At 41.1% G+C, this 17,167-nt stretch overlaps 1 protein-coding gene across 1 annotated transcript in view; it reads right to left on the reverse strand.

The window, feature by feature from the left end:
* LOC124721367 overlaps positions 1–17,167 on the reverse strand; it is a 289,081-nt gene that overhangs the window by 233,834 nt on the left and 38,080 nt on the right. Inside the window, exons 2-6 of the mRNA XM_047246301.1 lie at positions 15,162–15,471; positions 10,468–10,611; positions 4,057–4,160; positions 1,620–1,705; positions 164–1,526 (exon numbers count right to left, since the gene is read on the reverse strand). Of these exons, the coding sequence (XP_047102257.1) occupies positions 164–1,526; positions 1,620–1,705; positions 4,057–4,160; positions 10,468–10,611; positions 15,162–15,436 (1,972 nt within the window). The 5' untranslated portion in view covers positions 15,437–15,471. The remainder of the gene's footprint in view (positions 1–163; positions 1,527–1,619; positions 1,706–4,056; positions 4,161–10,467; positions 10,612–15,161; positions 15,472–17,167) is intronic.

The raw sequence follows: 17,167 nt of genomic DNA on the forward strand, positions 1-17,167 counted from the left end.
TCAACTCGGGTAACTGAACTGAATAACTAAGAAACATATTTATCAATATTCAAATATAATTTTATTAGTTTTCCAATATAGTCTTGTTACATCCATACCTACATTCTATTTCCTAACTTTCATAATCTCAGTTATACTCTCCAGAACAAATTAAAGAACTTACCTATTTCTGACTCAGCAGCAGAATGGTCCGAGCAGCTACTCAGGTCTGTAGAGGATTCAGCTCTTTCCTTCCTTCTCAGAGTTTTCCCCCACGGCTTTCTTCGTCTGCGCCTACGCTTAGGTACTAGTTGACTTTGCATACTGTCAATCTCTCCTTCACTCACACACTTCCGGTAGTTCTTCGTTAGATCAATATCAGACTCTGAGGTCTCAGATTCCATGTGGCTTGCAGATCTGGCTCTACGTACAATGTCACTTTCACCAAAGGGACTTCGTGTCCTAGATCTAGTTCTAGGTTCCACATCGCGGTAACCCAAGGGGGACAAGGCTGTCCATTTTCGTGTCCGTGTCCATGCCTGTCCCCTAATCCTAGTAGGGCTTGAGGATTTCCTTCGTGTATTAATTATAGTCTCTACATCACTGCCCACACAGGGGCTCGAGGAGGTTCTTCGTGTCATAGACCGAGTTTCCCTGTCGCTGACCCCATAGGGGCTCAATGATGTCCTCCGTGTCATTGACCTAGTTTCTCTATCACTGCCCCCACAAGGGCTCAAAGATGCCCTTCGCGTCCTAACTCTAGTTTCGTCGTCACTTCCACCTAATTGGCTAGCGGATGTCCTTCCTCTTCCAGTTCTAGCTTCAATATCACTCCCCTCCAAGTGGCACGAGGATGACTTTTGTGTTGTTCGTGTTTCATCGCTGCTAACAAATGGGCTCCGTGTCGTAATTTTATTTTCAATGTCACTTCCCCCGAAGGAGCTTAAGGACATCCTTCGAGTCATAGACCTCGTTTCAATATCACTTCCGCCGAGAGGGCTCGAGGACATCCTCTGGCTTCTAATTTTAGTTTCGGTGTTACCACCTTGAAAGGGACTCGAAGACATTCTTCGTGTTCTGGCTCTGTTTTCGACGTCACTTTCCCCTAAGGAGCTAGAGGACATCCTTCGCGTCATAGACCTTGTTTCAATATCACTGACACCAAAAGGGCTCGAGGATGTCCTTTGTCTTCTATGTTCGGCTTCCACACGATCACATGTATCTGAATTATTATCAAGTAATCTTGACTGCCATGGTGACTCTAAACCACTGTTTTCAGAATCAGACACAGTTAGCTTACTGCTTTTCTGCCTAGATTGAATCTGGGCATCACTATCACTGTCACTGTTGTCAGAATTACCTCCTTTTCTGCGTCTTCGACGTCTATTTGTTTGGAAAAGCTCGGCAATATTTAACTTCCTCATCCGAAGCCGACGCTCCTCTTTTGAGTATTTTGGTTCGAGATTTGTCCGGGAAGTATTTGAGCGCTGTGGTGCCGACTTACTTTTAGGATTACTGGCACGTGCATGACGTCTAACACGTAACTGCTATAAACAGAGAGGGGGAAAAATTGTAATTTGAAATTTCTTGTACAGGAAACTAAGGTTACAGTTGTGTTTCTGAAATGTTTTTAGTTTTACCTGAGAGTTGGTTTCCGCAAGTTTAGTTATTCGATATCCCTTTATATCTTTTACAAAGCCGTCATAAAACAGCACTCTATATACACCTGTAAATAACAAAAAGGTGATGTAAGTTCACTCCTTTCAATTACAAGAAAAATAAGCTTGTATATGTCTTTTTACTAATCAGTATGCTACTACTAACTTATACTAAAGGAGTTCACACTGTTTCCAACATCAAATAATTTCATAGTATGCAATGAGAGAGCAAAACTAAGTCGTAGATTTTACAAATTATATGTAAACATGAAAGTTTAAACAAGTACTTCTGTGGTGAAACAGTTGGCATAACTCATACTACAAATGGTTAAATGCCACACACAATATTTCAGTACTAATTACCAAATTCTCATATTACTAACAAGACAGCACAAAACATAAACTCAACATTGCTTTATTTAATGATGTACTGTATGAAAAAAGTGTCATCAAACTAATAATGCAGTATCAAGCACAGGCAAAGGCTAAATGGGATGACAAGAAAAGTGATAATGTTAAAAAGAAACATTTTCAACTTACAATTTCAGCCTGCTATTGCTTTATATACTGCCAAATACCACCCTGGATTTCTAAAAACAGTACTACACAAGAGCAAACAAGTTTTGTAACTACCCATGTGCATAATTATATCAAACTCTGAAATGAGCTAACATGAAGGAGCATGCTTGATAAGGAGGGAGGAGAAAGAGGAAAGGGAAAATTATGGACAGGAAAAACATTCTAAAGGGGCAGAGAGATTCTAAAGGGGGAGAGGCAGAAATTGAAAGAGAGTGAGCAAGAGCAGCGTGATTAAAATAACCTCGGACTTTTGATGGTCCAGGCTGATGGGGGGGAAAGGTGGGGGAGAGATAGGCAGGGAAAGAGAGAGAGAGAGAGAGAGAGAGAGAGAGAGAGAGAGAGAGAGAGAGAGAGAGAGAAGGAGGGAGGGGGAAGCAAGGAGGGGGAGGCAAGGAGGGAGGGAGAGGGAGGGAGGGAGAGGGAGGCAAGGAGGGGGAGGCAAGTAGGGAGGGAGGAGGAGGCAAGGAAGGAGGGAAGGGGGGTGGGGGAGGCAAGGAAGGAGGGTAGGGGGCTGGGGGAGGCAAGGAAGGAGGGAAGGGGGCTGGGGGAGGCAAGGAAGGAGGGAAGGGGGCTGGGGGAGGCAAGGAAGGAGGGAAGGGGGTGGGGGAGGCAAGGAAGGAGGGAAGGGGGTGGGGGAGGCAAGGAAGGATGGAGGGAGGGAGGGAGGGAGGAGGAGGCAAGGAAGGATGGAGGGAGGGAGGAGGAGGCAAGGAAGGATGGGGGGAGGGAGGAGGAGGCAAGGAAGGATGGGGGGAGGGAGGAGGAGGCAAGGAAGGATGGGGGGAGGGAGGAGGAGGCAAGGAAGGATGGAGGGAGGGAGGAGGAGGCAAGGAAGGATGGAGGGAGGGAGGAGGAGGCAAGGAAGGATGGAGGGACGGAGGAGGAGGCAAGGAAGGATGGAGGGAGGGAGGAGGAGGCAAGGAAGGATGGAGGGAGGGAGGAGGAGGCAAGGAAGGATGGAAGGAAGGAGGGAGGGGGGGGGCAAGGAAGGATGGAAGGAAGGAGGGAGGGGGGGGCAAGGAGAGGGAGAGAGGGAGGGAGGGAGAGAGAGAGAGAGAGAGAGAGAGAGAGAGAGAGAGAGAGATGAGAGAGAGAGAGAGAGAGAGAGAGGAGAGAGAGAGAGGAGGAGGAGAGAGAGGAGGAGGAGAGAGAGGAGGAGGAGAGAGAGGAGGAGGAGAGAGAGGAGGAGGAGAGAGAGGAGGAGGGAGGGAGGGGTGGGAGGCAAGGAGGGAGGGAGGGGTGGGAGGCAAGGAGGGAGGGGAGGGAGGGAGGCAAGGAGGGAGGGGGAGGGAGGGAGGCAAGGAGTGAGGCAAGGAGGGAGGGGGAAGGCAAGGAGGGAGGGGGGGAGGCAAGGAGGGAGGGGGGAGGCAAGGAGGGAGGGGAGGGTGAGAGGGAGGGAGGGAGGGGAGGTGAGAGTGAGGGGGGAGGGAGGGAGGGAGGGAGGGAGGGAGGGAGGGAGGGAGTCAAGGAGGGGGAGTGGTAGAGGTGAGGGGCAGGGGTGAGGGGGAAGGGTCGGAGTGAGGGGGAGTGGTCGAATCAATGGGGAGGGGTACGAGTGAGGGGGGAGGGGCTGAGAAAGAAGTCGTCACAACCTATTATATCAACATTTCTGATATCATCTGAAAAGATTTACTGAAATCCTTGAAAACCTATGTCAAAATGCCAAGATTGTGATCTGACCTATGCTCATTCTAAATAGGTGTACAGGATTATTGAAGCCATTGTAAATCAGTCTTCGCAACTACAAGGCTAGTGCTCAACAAAGATTCCATACTTACAAATTTTGTAACTAAACTAGTACACTACTAAATAAATGAAGAGAAATAAAATACAAAAATACCCTTTGATACAATAGCTTTGATTTCTGCTGGGTACTTGCGGCTGTCGTTCCATGTTGCCATTACCTTTTCACCAACTCTAAATGGTTTCGTTGGTTTAGTTTGTCTGAAAATAAAATCACTGACATAAAATTTCATGACCTGTTATCTTTTTTACTTCATGAAAATGAATACTGCATTATATATACAAAAATGTAAATCGTACATGACTATTGCTGATGCACTTACTATGACCTGTTATCTTTTTTTTTTTTTTTTACTTCATGAAAATGAATACTGCATTATATACACAAAAATGTAAATCGTACATGACTATTGCTGGTGCACTTACTATGATATAGCAATGTTAAAAAAGTGAGAAAGCTTACTGAGACCAAACAAACAATGCCTGCCTGTTCAGTAACCTAAAATACTCATAGGATCCAAACTGTGGTACAGGTAGCAAATTTATGTTGACTCCAATCTAACTCAACAAAGTGCAGCAATTCTTCATGGCATCAGCTCAACAAGTGGCTAGAAGACCCTCTGGAGAAATACTAAACCGTGATCCATCGATAACTGACCAATGTTCCTTCACAATCATGGGTGGTTTTTGTGCTAAAACAGCTTGTGCATGCTCCTGGGTACGTAGTCCTTCGTTTGCCAGAATGTTCATCAAACAGCGTTTTTATTTTTCCTTGTCCTATGAACACATGCATTATTCCAGGGGGGGGGGGGGGGGGGGGGGGACCAAGTTGAAGAGCACATGTGAGTAATAACGACCCTCAACTGTCCACTTACAAACATAGTAAGTATCAGTTGGCTCCACATACGTTACAGGAGAACACGCTATCTTAAGTGCCTAGATGACAATCAGCCTACATGGCATCACTTTTCTAAGGCCCCAGTGAGTTGTCAGGTGAAACATTAGCTCACGTGCAGGGCCATAGTAAGGGCATTCACACAGCTCTCTTGCACCCATATCCTCACTGTTCTGCCAAAAATGCAACTGTGGTTGCTTAAAAAACTCTGAAGTCCCTCTAGCTTGTTCACCTTATAACATGTTTAATACAATTTCTGTTGTTAGTGTGGTATGTTAGTCTGGTATACAAAGTAGTTATGTTCAACCACCACAATGCCCAAGTAATAGTTAATGCCTTCAATGCAATATTCCTGTAATCCTGCTGATAAGGATATATTTGCAGAATTTTCAGATATTTATCAGCATTGGGCACAACGTATTTCATAGTAATTTGTGATTAACAGTTATATATTCTGTTAACTTTGGTAGCAACATCCTCCCAGAAAATATTTTCTCCTTGTGTGGTTAGTGCAACATTTCCATGTTTTTCCACTGAACGACCAGCTTCTTCTAAGTCAGTGCCTGAAATTTTAAGTTCATGATGTAAACTTCGTGCAGTAATTCAGCTGCTGTAGTGTAATATTGTGTTTTGCACATATAATAACTGTCATAATATGTTCCAGACGGTTACCCCTCCCCTTCAAACAGCAGTGTATATTGTAGGCATTTTGTCACGCATCAGCACTGTTTTTGACATCGTTACACAAGTCTGTCAGTGAACACAAACTTGACAAAAGTTTTTCTCTCTCTGTTTCTTCACGGAATCTGTGAATTTTATCCAATGGTTTCTTTCATTAGTTACACATTTGTTTAGTGTTCACATATACTTTGTAATAGTCAGAATAAAGCCTCACTGTGTATGCTGTTCTCAGGCATGGGATGAGTTATTTGGTATTTTTAAGTGGCTTGAAATCAAATCTGAATGGTGTCAAGCATTTCAAAGCTGCTCCGAATCGGTGTTTTGGGTGAAATGTTGAGTCACGCACCAGAGATACCGAAGGGACCTCAACAACTACCCTCTTCAACTGAAACTGTCTCCTCTACAAGAAGTACAGGATCTATCACTACTCATCCATTTGACTGTGATAGCATGTCAATGGTAGGTCTACAGGCCTGGTACGAGGGAAGGGGATGTGTGTGGGTGGAGTCCAGGAAGAACATAGGGTATTACAACCATCATCTTAACCAACAACGAATTAAGTTGAGAACTTAGGGTATTACAACCATCAGATTAATCAACAAATTCAAATAACTCTCTCTCATCAAAACTGAAACGAAGCAAATGGTAGGGTCTATCAATCATCATCTATTCAAATGTACAATGAATAACAATGCCCCTTATGGGAACAGCAGCACGGGATGGAATGGATCACATTATGCATTCAGTGTATGACTGGAGACCTTATTCGACATATTTTAAGAGGCTGTTCCAGCAGCCAATGAGGGAACACACTGCAACCAGTTGCAGATTGTGGCACACGCTGGAACAAATAATGGGTCACCTGGAATCCCAAGTCATACTTCAAATCATTTCAGTGACAGGCATAGGCGGTTGAAAAGACCAGCACTGCTCATGGAGTCTCACCAAAGCTCACAATTTGTAGCTCTGTTCCCAGAACTGATTGAGACCAATGGTTCTGAGCTGAGTAGTATGTCTGAACCAGAATCTTCAATGGTTACATGACAATGTAGGTTGTGATTTCCTGGACTTACACCACAGGTTTGAGTATTGTAGCCATCCTTTCAATGGCTTAGCTGTGTACTGCACATCAGGTACTGCTACCCACGTGGCTAACACAGTGTGGAGTCCACACAGGTATTTTTTTACCCCTTTACACTACTCTCCAGATACTGACAGCTGTAGGAGACTGCAAAGTATTTGTGTAACACCCGAAAAAATGGCCCCCATTATTCTTCATCATTTTCTTCTAGCAATAAGTACAAAACTAAACTGTGATCATTCATTTTGAGAAACTGCTTATGACTGAAGCTAAGTACAACACTGAGCTGCAGACTACTTGCACATGGAACATCACGCACCACACTCAGTGCCAGTGGCCGCAAATAAAGTACTTAAAACTTCTATTTTCTCAAAACTGTAATGAGATATGGCTTTTGATCCAGCTTTAAAAACAACTTTGATGTGTTAGCTACATTTAGCACACAGAAAGCACATTTTTCACTGCAAAACCTTCAAATGTTACATGACAGGGTTACTTAATTTTCAAGTATCACAATAACTATGACCAATATCAGAAACCAAACACTTCATCATTAAGATGTGATGTGAAATTATAAGATAAGAATAAATCAATTTTGTGTGCCAATTAGTTGCCTCAGAACAGAATGAGAAGAATTATACAGGGTGTTTCAAAAAGAATATATGTATTTCAAACATTTATTAAATTTTAAGACATACGAATATGAAAGCTTACACACACATTTACAAACCTCTCAAGTTCAGATTACAGACGTTCAATATGCCCTCCATCAGCGACACAAACAACATCACATCGACACTCAACTTCCTCCCATACTCAGGCAAGCATGTCCTTTGTCACTGATGTTATGGCAGTACAGATCCAGTTCTTCAACTCTTCCAGGTTACGCGGGAGTGGTGGAACATAAGTGTTGTCTTTAACGAAATCCCACAGGAAGAAGTCAAGGGTGTCAAATCCGGTGACCAAGGAGCCCAACTGAGACATGCTAAGTCGCCAGCTCCTTGACGACCAGTCCAACGGTTCGGTAGAGTTTCATTCACACACACTTGGCGACTCCAGTGAGAGGGTGCCCCGTCCTGTTGAAAAATGAAGTTGTCTTCGTGCAGCCTCAGAAACAACCAGTTTTGTATGTTGGAAAGCAGTCTGAATTCATGCAACATTTTCTTCAGGAACATGAGGTTGGCCAGGACTCTCTTCTTTACATACACATCACGTATCTACAAACTGTCGATACCATCTGCGAATGTTCCACCCATTCAGAGATCAATTTGGTACCTCAACTTGAAACGTCTTTGCAGTGTTATCACGGAATTGCACTTTGCAAACTCGAGAACACAAAATAGTTTCTGCTGCGGAGTAGCCATTTTAAACATATGATGGTTACTAAGTAAACCAGAAGGCAGCTGACATCTAGCGGCTATTAATATAAACTGGACTATGTATTCGTTTCGCCAATAGCTGATCCGAGATGCAGCGATCTATAGTTTGGACAAAATAATACTTTGTAATATGTATATTCTTTTTGAAATACCCTGTATATGGTGATTGAAAAGCCATGTCCCCTAGTACAAGGTCTACATTGGTGATTCAATGGTCTTGGCCCATTGGACAAAGTCGTAATCAATGGAGGTAACATATATACAAAGAGACAAACACATTCTATAGACATGCTTTAATCATATAAGCAAAATGTTACATCACTGGTCAATGATGTCCTGAAACTTAACAGTACTATGCAACTGGCAATGCTGGTCAGTTATTTGCATGTACCTCTACTGCAGAAGGTGTTCAAACTGACTGTCATCCTGCAGACAACACATCTGTACACGGCAACAGACACTGCTGGATACTAAACAGTACAACGCAACTGGTATCCCTGGTCAGTTATTTGCATGTACCTCTACTGCAGAAGGTGTTCAAACTGACTGTCATCCTGCACACAACACATCTGTACACGGCAACGGGCACTGCTGGATACTGACCACACCACCACTGTTGGTATTTCTGTACAGGCTCTGGTGATATTCTCCTACAGATCAATTAATGTTCTTTGTATGTTTGTGTACACTGTAGACTTGATGTGCTCCCAAAGGAAAAAATCCAGTGACATCACGTCTGGTGACCTAGATGTCCATTGCACTGGACCCCTTCTACCAATCCAACGCCCAGGAAGAACCTCATCCAGGAGTCTGTGGACATTTTGTTCATAGTGTGGAGGTGCATTGTCCTGCTGGAAGAAACACCTGCATCACCATTTGAGGGGCAGATCGTCAAAACAGCATAGTTATGTTTCCTCAAGACATCGTCTTGTAGCATGCAGCAGAGATCGTACTGTTAAAAAATATGGGTCAAATGAGGACAGCTCCATGTATGCCACACCACACATTTAACCTAGGATTAGACTGTGTGTATGCCTCAACAGCGAGATGTGGATTGTTGTTTGCTTGACAGACGGAATTATGTCTATTCATCATCACATTCAAATGGAAATTAGCTTCATTGCTGAAGAAAATGTCACCTTCAAGGTTTCACTGGTGAGTGTTGCTTTCTTCAGACCATTCAGAGAATTGCACCCACCTATCAGTATTATCACAGCTTAGTTCTTGCACAGAGTAGATTCGACAGGGATGGAATGGATTAGAGGACAGTATCCTGTAAACGGAGGCTTGGCTGAGGACACGTTCCTGTGACACCGTCCTTTTTGACTGAGTTGGACTCTCCATCGCATTAGCTAGTATGCTGCTGATTGTGTATCCCCTGTTGTTGTGTGCGGCTGTACAGAAAATCTTTTGTCGTGAACACTACCTGTAGACTTGAACCATTCCATTAAATGGCCAATCATTCTGTGATTAGGCATATGTCGGTTTGGATGTCACATGTGGTATTCTGCTGCTGCTTTCCCTTGACTCCTGCCTGCAGCATGGATGAGAATCATTTCCATCTTCTCCTAGTGTACGTATACTGCTGCACAAGTCACTACACTACAGAGCTGCGGTAACTTGTTGCACTTTTTTAATAATTGATTAGTAATCAACTGCCTCGGATACAATTGGCCACATGGTACCATGCACTGCACGCTACTAATAATTTCGGCGGTGAGATGATGGTGGGTTATTCCTCTCATTGTAGTTTTTGCTATCTACACTAATACTGAATTTGCCCTATGGAACATTACTTTTGATTCACCCCACGTAGTGAAGAAAACACGCAAATCTGAAAGAAGTGGTTTTCAATTTGTTAAAGGAAAATGAAAATCTCTACCGAAAAACTAGCTCCAGGAGCTGATGTACCTTTGCTTAATTTACACACAGTATTTCTTATAGTGAGCAAATTGGAAACTCATTTTTTCTTATGTACTATCAGCTGTAAGCCACAGCCACTTCGACGGAACTGCTCGTCAGTGCATCTGGCATGAACAGCACTCACAATGCAATAAGCGCAGTGGTCAGCCATGTCATAGGAAGCACACCTGTCAGAAGCATTATCAGGAAGTTTAGTCCATCTACAAAGGAGATCACTTACAAAATACTCATTTGCCCTCTAACTGAATACTGATCATCAGTCTGGGATCTGTACCAAATAGGACTGATAGAGAAAATCCAAAGAAGAACAGTGTGCTTCATTACAGTTTCATCTAGCAAGCATGAAAGCATCACTGTGATGCTCAGCCAACTCCAGTGGCAGAACCCGAAAGAGAGGCATTTTGCATCACTCTGTAGTTTACTGTGAAAATTCCAAGAGTTTACATTCTTAGAAGAGTCATTCAATATATTGCTTCCTCCTAAGTATACCTGTTACCAGCAACAACTGAATCTATACTTCTCTTCACACATATCATCATATAAACTTACACTGGTTGAACTGGCTCCTCTGCTAGCAGCCTAAGCCTTGGGCTGTCAATGAGGATCCATTCATCATACCTTTGAGACCAATTCTCAAAGTGTATTAGAACCTCATTCTCCGAATCGTCAAATTCTACGATTTTTGCCGGATACCTATGACAGATAAACAGTGTGAGATACACAAAGAACACATTTTCTGACAGGAAAATCAAATTCTACATAACAGTATTAACATGCCTGCATGTAATAATTGTATTTTCACATTTATTTATCATAAAGCACCATATAACAGAATGTCAGAAAATTAAACATGAAAAAAAAACAAGGGATGCCCAGTTTGAGACTGGGAAACAAATGAAATATATTTATAGCTCTTTGTGCATATTACTATTTTACTGTAGAAATACGGAGTTGTGGAATGGTTGAAACCACACTCGAGAATGCATACAAAACAAAAATGTATCAGCATTACCTGTAACAAGTGAGCTATGTTTCAGAATTATTGATATTTGTCAGTTTCAGTGAGATTAAGGAGCTATAACAGCTGCACATCATTTACTCCAATTGAAAATGCACTGCACAAGAAAAAGTGCACTACTGTGCCAAAATCAAGTGTTACAAAAGCAGCACTCTCCTTGAACTGTGTTGTTCCAGAATATCATATTTCAAACTTACGAAATTTAACACCAATGTGGACCCACCACCATATCTTAATTGAGAATATAGCATATTTGCCATTTGTTTGTTCCTGTTAACAAAGGGGAACAGAAAGTTTGAATATGACACCACCATTTGCTTATACTCATAAAATATACCATTTTCTGATACACACACACACACACACACACACACACACACACACACACACCCCTACCTTTCACCTCTGACAATGATGTGGAAATTAGCTAAGTTGGACCATGGTTCAGTGGCCATAATGAACTGTTCGTTTCTCTATGTTCACAACACATGAACATAGAACCTCATTCTCACACGCTATATTTCAGCAGAACCATGTCAGGCTCCATGTGGGGAGTAATGTGCGAGCCTTCTTCGTAGAAAGAAGATACCTCTAATTCCTGAATCTGTAATTTCGCCCTCGTCACCCATTGAACATATTTGTGATACAGCTGACAGGTAACTCACTTGTCACAATCCTCCGGCAATCACAGAAGGGAGAATTGCCAGGGATCCTATGATCCCATATCACAACATTTTGAGGCTCTGGCTGCACATGGTGGGGACTTTGTAATATGCTCACTTCTAATTGTCCGGCTATGTATAGTTATGTAATCTTAATCATTTGTGTAGTGTCAGGTACCTAATTTGTGGTACAATATTAATTTCAGTAACATGTGACTTTCACGATGTTACACTGAAAGTGTTCCAGAATGTTCCAGAGTTCTCTACAGAAGTCAAAAGATTTGTATTCAAGGTACAGTTCAGCTTACAATTTCAATATGCCTTGTAGATTTGTTTATATTGTTTATGTGCACTGACAGTGGAGAATATAGCATCAATTTATTTGCCAAATTTTGCATGCATTTCCTATTTCTCAATATCTCACTAGTCAGTTCTGTAATGGCTACACCACAGCACCATGCATCAAGTAGCTGAAGTCAGCAGATACATAAAGGGATCTGCTTTCTCATTAATGATTTTGTTAACTATTGGTCACACAAGGATGTGGTTTTCATTTTTAGTGTGTTCATATGTGATTTTGCTATTTCACCTATGGTACCTGTTCGACTACATATTCACATGCCTGTAACAGGACAGCTATATAAAAATCTCTAACCAAGTTTTACACTTAATGAACTTGACCTGAAACAGTTCTTCAAAGTGTTATCACACAGGGTGTATATGCGGGCAAGGAAACAAAATTCCCGGATTTTTCCTGGATCTCCCAGTTAAAAATACATTTTCTCCCGAGTGAAAATACACTTTTTCCATGTTAAGTTACGGTATACGTTCCGTCATAACAGTAAAAACTTATCAATCCTTTGAATGGATATGGTTTTATACTGCAGCGTAGAATTTCTTGGCACTTTAGAAAACAAAACTCAGGGGGAAAAAACATGTTTTGGAAATATCTTTGATGTGCAGCAACATGTACGCTGCATATTTTCGTATTATGAAAGTATAAATTAGAATTCCACTAACAGGAAAAGTTAATAGTTTCAATTAATACACATAGTGATGGTACATGAAAAGAAAAGCTTTCACATATAATATCTGTCTCTAAGATTAATGTACAAGAGAAGCTAAGCTTTCACATATAATGCTGATCTGTTTAGCACACATTACACTTTAATATACATCACACAAATAAGCCAGTAACATTTTTAATACCGCCAAAAATCTCTGATCTTCTGGGCCCGAAATTCTTTTAAATGGCTTGTCATCAAAGAGTTGATTTTTAAATAAGAGCAAACACTCTGTGATTTAAGAAATTCATCGTACATTCTCACACATCATTCATTTTGTGTAAATGGAAATTTACTTTGAAAATAACGCTTTACAAACCACAATTTGCAATATTTTCCTGTGACCTGTTAGATTCATCTCAGCAGCTGCCAAAGAGTGCCAGATAAGAGGCGTCACCGCGCTTGTGCAGCTCCGGTGACAAAGGAAGCCCATATGTTCGTACATGTAAAACATTAAAAGCTCTTACTTACATTATGTCATAAAAGAAACAAGACATCAGAGGATACTTCAAGAGCGTCAGAATTTCGTGAACCATACTAAAATGCATAGTTCGCCCAATGACGTAGGCCTCGACCTGATATTAAACTTTTGGGTGTGGTTTTCGGGACGTAAATTTTCTTAGTGTACCAGTACTGTATTATCTCACATTTGGTTTTTTATTATGGCATACTCCCATACGTGCTAAAAGATGAAAACGTGCACTTGAAATGCAATGAACAGTTGAAGCTAGCCAATAGTGTGGAATTAAACACTTCGTTTCAAATAAATTTACTGCCTCAGCAGGAAAGGTTAATAAAAGCCAATTTTCTTCAGCAAACCGACAAAAATAACTTTATTGTTCTGCAAGGCGATTAATGCTTGACTGTCAGAAAGGTGGAAATAAAAATAAAATAAAATCTGAAACTAGTAACATACTTTAGCCTTCCGTATTATGTGAATGTGTTTTAATTCACTCGATAGCTCTCAGCCACAGAAATCCATCTTCTTTTCATTTGACATGAGAGCAGTAAATGAAGAGGAAACAGAAAAAAAAAATCACTAAATGTAAACAAGGGTCTCATCGAGAATCACATACTTTTGTGTGTGTGTGTGTGTGTGTGTGTGTGTGTGAGATTATAATATTTTTGAAAGGTGGCACAGAGTACCCCTATCCCTTGGTATTGTGAGGGTTAACAGACAGCATATTTTGAAACACCCCCCCCCCCCCCCCCCCAACATACGCAATGTAGAATACATTCCCCACTGACAGTGTCTCCAAGACTAAAATGAAATTTACAAATAGCTCACAGAGAACACTAAGAAAAAATTACTGTAAGCAGACAGCTGTCCTTTTTTAACTTATCTGTCAGCAGTAAGACTGTAGCAAAATGGAAAACAAATGCCACTCTTTCAGTTTTTGCACATTTCAGCTGACCAGAATTTCCCTTTTTATTCCATGATGAACTGTTTTCTTTACTCATACTCATGTTTTAGCATATTGTGTTCATCTAGCAGAGTTTTTCCCACTTCAGAACCTTTCCCCACAGGTGTAGGCCACACACAGAATACTTGGAACGTCAGCGCTGCGAATAATTACAGACTGGACTAATTATCATCCTCTCACCACATTCTCTCCCCTGATGGCACAAGCAAGACTAATTCTGCCCTGATCTGCTGAGAGAGAGTAGCAACAAATGGATATGAACTTAATACAGAATGTGTGTGCCAGTTTCAAGTCACAGGGAAGGGAGAGCACAATAAGTCTGTATACATGCGGAAATGAATAATGGGTGAATACAATGACAAGACACAAACCACTTAATTATGCTGCTGTAAAGCAACTGTGGTCTGGTTGTACTCTTGAAAATTAACAATCAATTATAATGGCACTGGTAAAAACTGCAAAGCAACAGATGCACTCTGCAGTATACATTTATTGCAGGGCATTTCCTTTTCACTATCAACTGTAATAGTAGTCTGAATGGACCTTTAGCTGTTGAGCATGGTGATTGTAATGTCTGAAACATGTTGGGGCATATTTAATATGTCACTCTTGCAATGCTTATGTATTAAGCTGTTGATCTCATCTCATGGTAAAGGTCCCACTCAATGCATGGAGCTGTACATTCTCTGGCCCAATGAAACACCTTCAAAAGATTTGTTGTTAGAGGAAGTGGACACCCAAACTACAGAACTATTCAACAGCCCCATGAAAATGTTCCAAAAAAGATGTAGATTTTGCATCATAGTTCATGGTGGGCACAATCCTTACTTGTGTGAAGCAATGACATATTTTGCTTCCACATGGTACTGCTGCAACTGCAGCTTACATTTTTTTGTTGTCCTGTTTCCATCTATGGTGGAGAGTTCATGTAAAAACAGTACACATACTCTGCAGATGTTTTGACAGACCAAACACTACAGTGATCATATTTTTAATACACTATATGAATGTTGTTTATCAACTGCCAAGCAGTATACTTTTCAAAAATTATATAGAAATTTGATTTGATACATACCAAACATCGGTCCCGTGATCTTTCGCCTCTAACCTTTTAGAAGCTTTGAACACCTCCTTTAACTCCTTGAGGCGCTTCCTTTTAGCTAACTTTTTCTTCAGTTCTTCACTGAACCGTGCGCAGTCAGGTCCCCTCGTATCCTCATCCACCTCTGCATCTACGTCCCCAAAGTAATCCGCGTTCTCATCATCCACAATGTTTGCCTCCTCTTTATCTTTGTCTTTATCTTTATCTTTACCAGGTTTGCGTTTTTGTCTCCTTTTCCGTCGTGGCATTTTTTAAATGAATAACTTCAAATTCTCAAACAACACTGCAACAAAAGATATTTCAAGATAAATAATGGGAAACTTCATGTGTTCTAATGCTTACTGAACAACAGTAATTTACTGTTAAAAGTTACCAAGTAACGGAAGTTAACCACTGGGTACAAATCTATCATTTGAAAACACACTGCTACCCAAATTTGTATATTTGGCACAGAGAAAAGTTCCAGTGTTCCAATGATGATGTCATTAAAACTGGGCTATCAGCCATACCCTTTTCAAAGGAATCATCCCAGAATATATTTCAAATTTTTAACCAAGGAAACTAGAAACTAGAATTGGTGATTAAATACTCTGGAAACAAGCTTGAACCTTATCTGGAATAAGGAAAGTTCTCAAAAGTAAGCAAATATCCTGTAATGTGACAAATTGCCTGTTTGTTTCTCTCTTGCGTTTTTCGGTCGACATAATCACACTGTTGTGTTTACATCTAATTCATACTCTGCAAAACATTGTGAAGTGCATGGCAGAGAACACTTCTCACTGTACCAGTTATTAGGGCTTCTTCCCACTTCATTCACATTGACACAGCAGAAGAATGACTGTTTAAAAGTCATTGTGTGTGCTGTAATTAAGCTAAGCTTGTCCTTATTATCCCTATGGGAGCAATGCACAGGGGGTTTGTATATTCCTGGAGTCTTCTTATTCTACCAATAAACTGAAGTCTGCCATTTGCTTTACCTACAACTGAGCCTACGTGATTATTCCACTTCATATCCCTAAAACGTGTTACAGCCAGGTATTTACATAAGCTGACCTATTCCAGCTGTGACTTGTTGATACTGTAGTCAGAGGACACTAAATTTCTAAAGTGCATTATTTTACATTTTTGAACATTTAAAGCAAGTTGCCAATCTTCATACCACTATAAAATCTTATTAAGATCTGACTGAATATTTATGCAGCTATTTTCAGATAGTACTTGATTATAGATAACTGCATCATCTGCGAAAAGTCTGGGGTTACTATTAATGTTATCCGCAAAGTCATTAACATACAACCACGAACAGCAAGTCTCCCAACACACATCGCTGGGCACACAAAAAGTTGTTTCTACAACTGGCAATGACTCTCCATCCAAGATAACTTGCTGCACCCTCTGTACTAAAAAATTCTTAATCCCATCACAAATTTAACTTTATACACCTTATGACCATACTTACGATAAAAAGCATAAATGTGATACTGAGTCAAATGCTTTTCGGAAATCAAGAAATACTGCATTTACTCGACAGCCCTGAGTGACGGCTTTCAGGATGTCGTGTGAGAAAAATGCAAGATGGGTTTCACATGATCAATGTTATCGGAATCCATGCTGATTGGCATGGAGAAGAACAGTCAGTTCAAGATACCTCATTATGTTCGAGTTCAGAATATATTCTAACATTACACAAATAACTGTTGTCAAGGATATTGGACAGTTGTTTTGTGAATCACTTCCGCTACCGTTCTTGTACACAAATTCAGTACAGAACCTGATAGGAATGCCACCAGGCCCCGGAGCTCTATTTCATGTTAGTGATATCAGATGTTTCTTAACAACCCTGACACTAATATCTTCTCTTGTAAGAGCCATAAGGCACTTTTTCTCTAGCGTTTCAGCAGATATTTATGATTTTGTTTTTGCAATGTGTAGCTGGAGTTGGCTCAAATATTGCTCATCAGATCTTTCATGCAACGCAC

Source organism: Schistocerca piceifrons, chromosome X (genome assembly GCF_021461385.2).
Source record: "Schistocerca piceifrons isolate TAMUIC-IGC-003096 chromosome X, iqSchPice1.1, whole genome shotgun sequence".
Taxonomy (NCBI): domain Eukaryota; kingdom Metazoa; phylum Arthropoda; class Insecta; order Orthoptera; family Acrididae; genus Schistocerca; species Schistocerca piceifrons.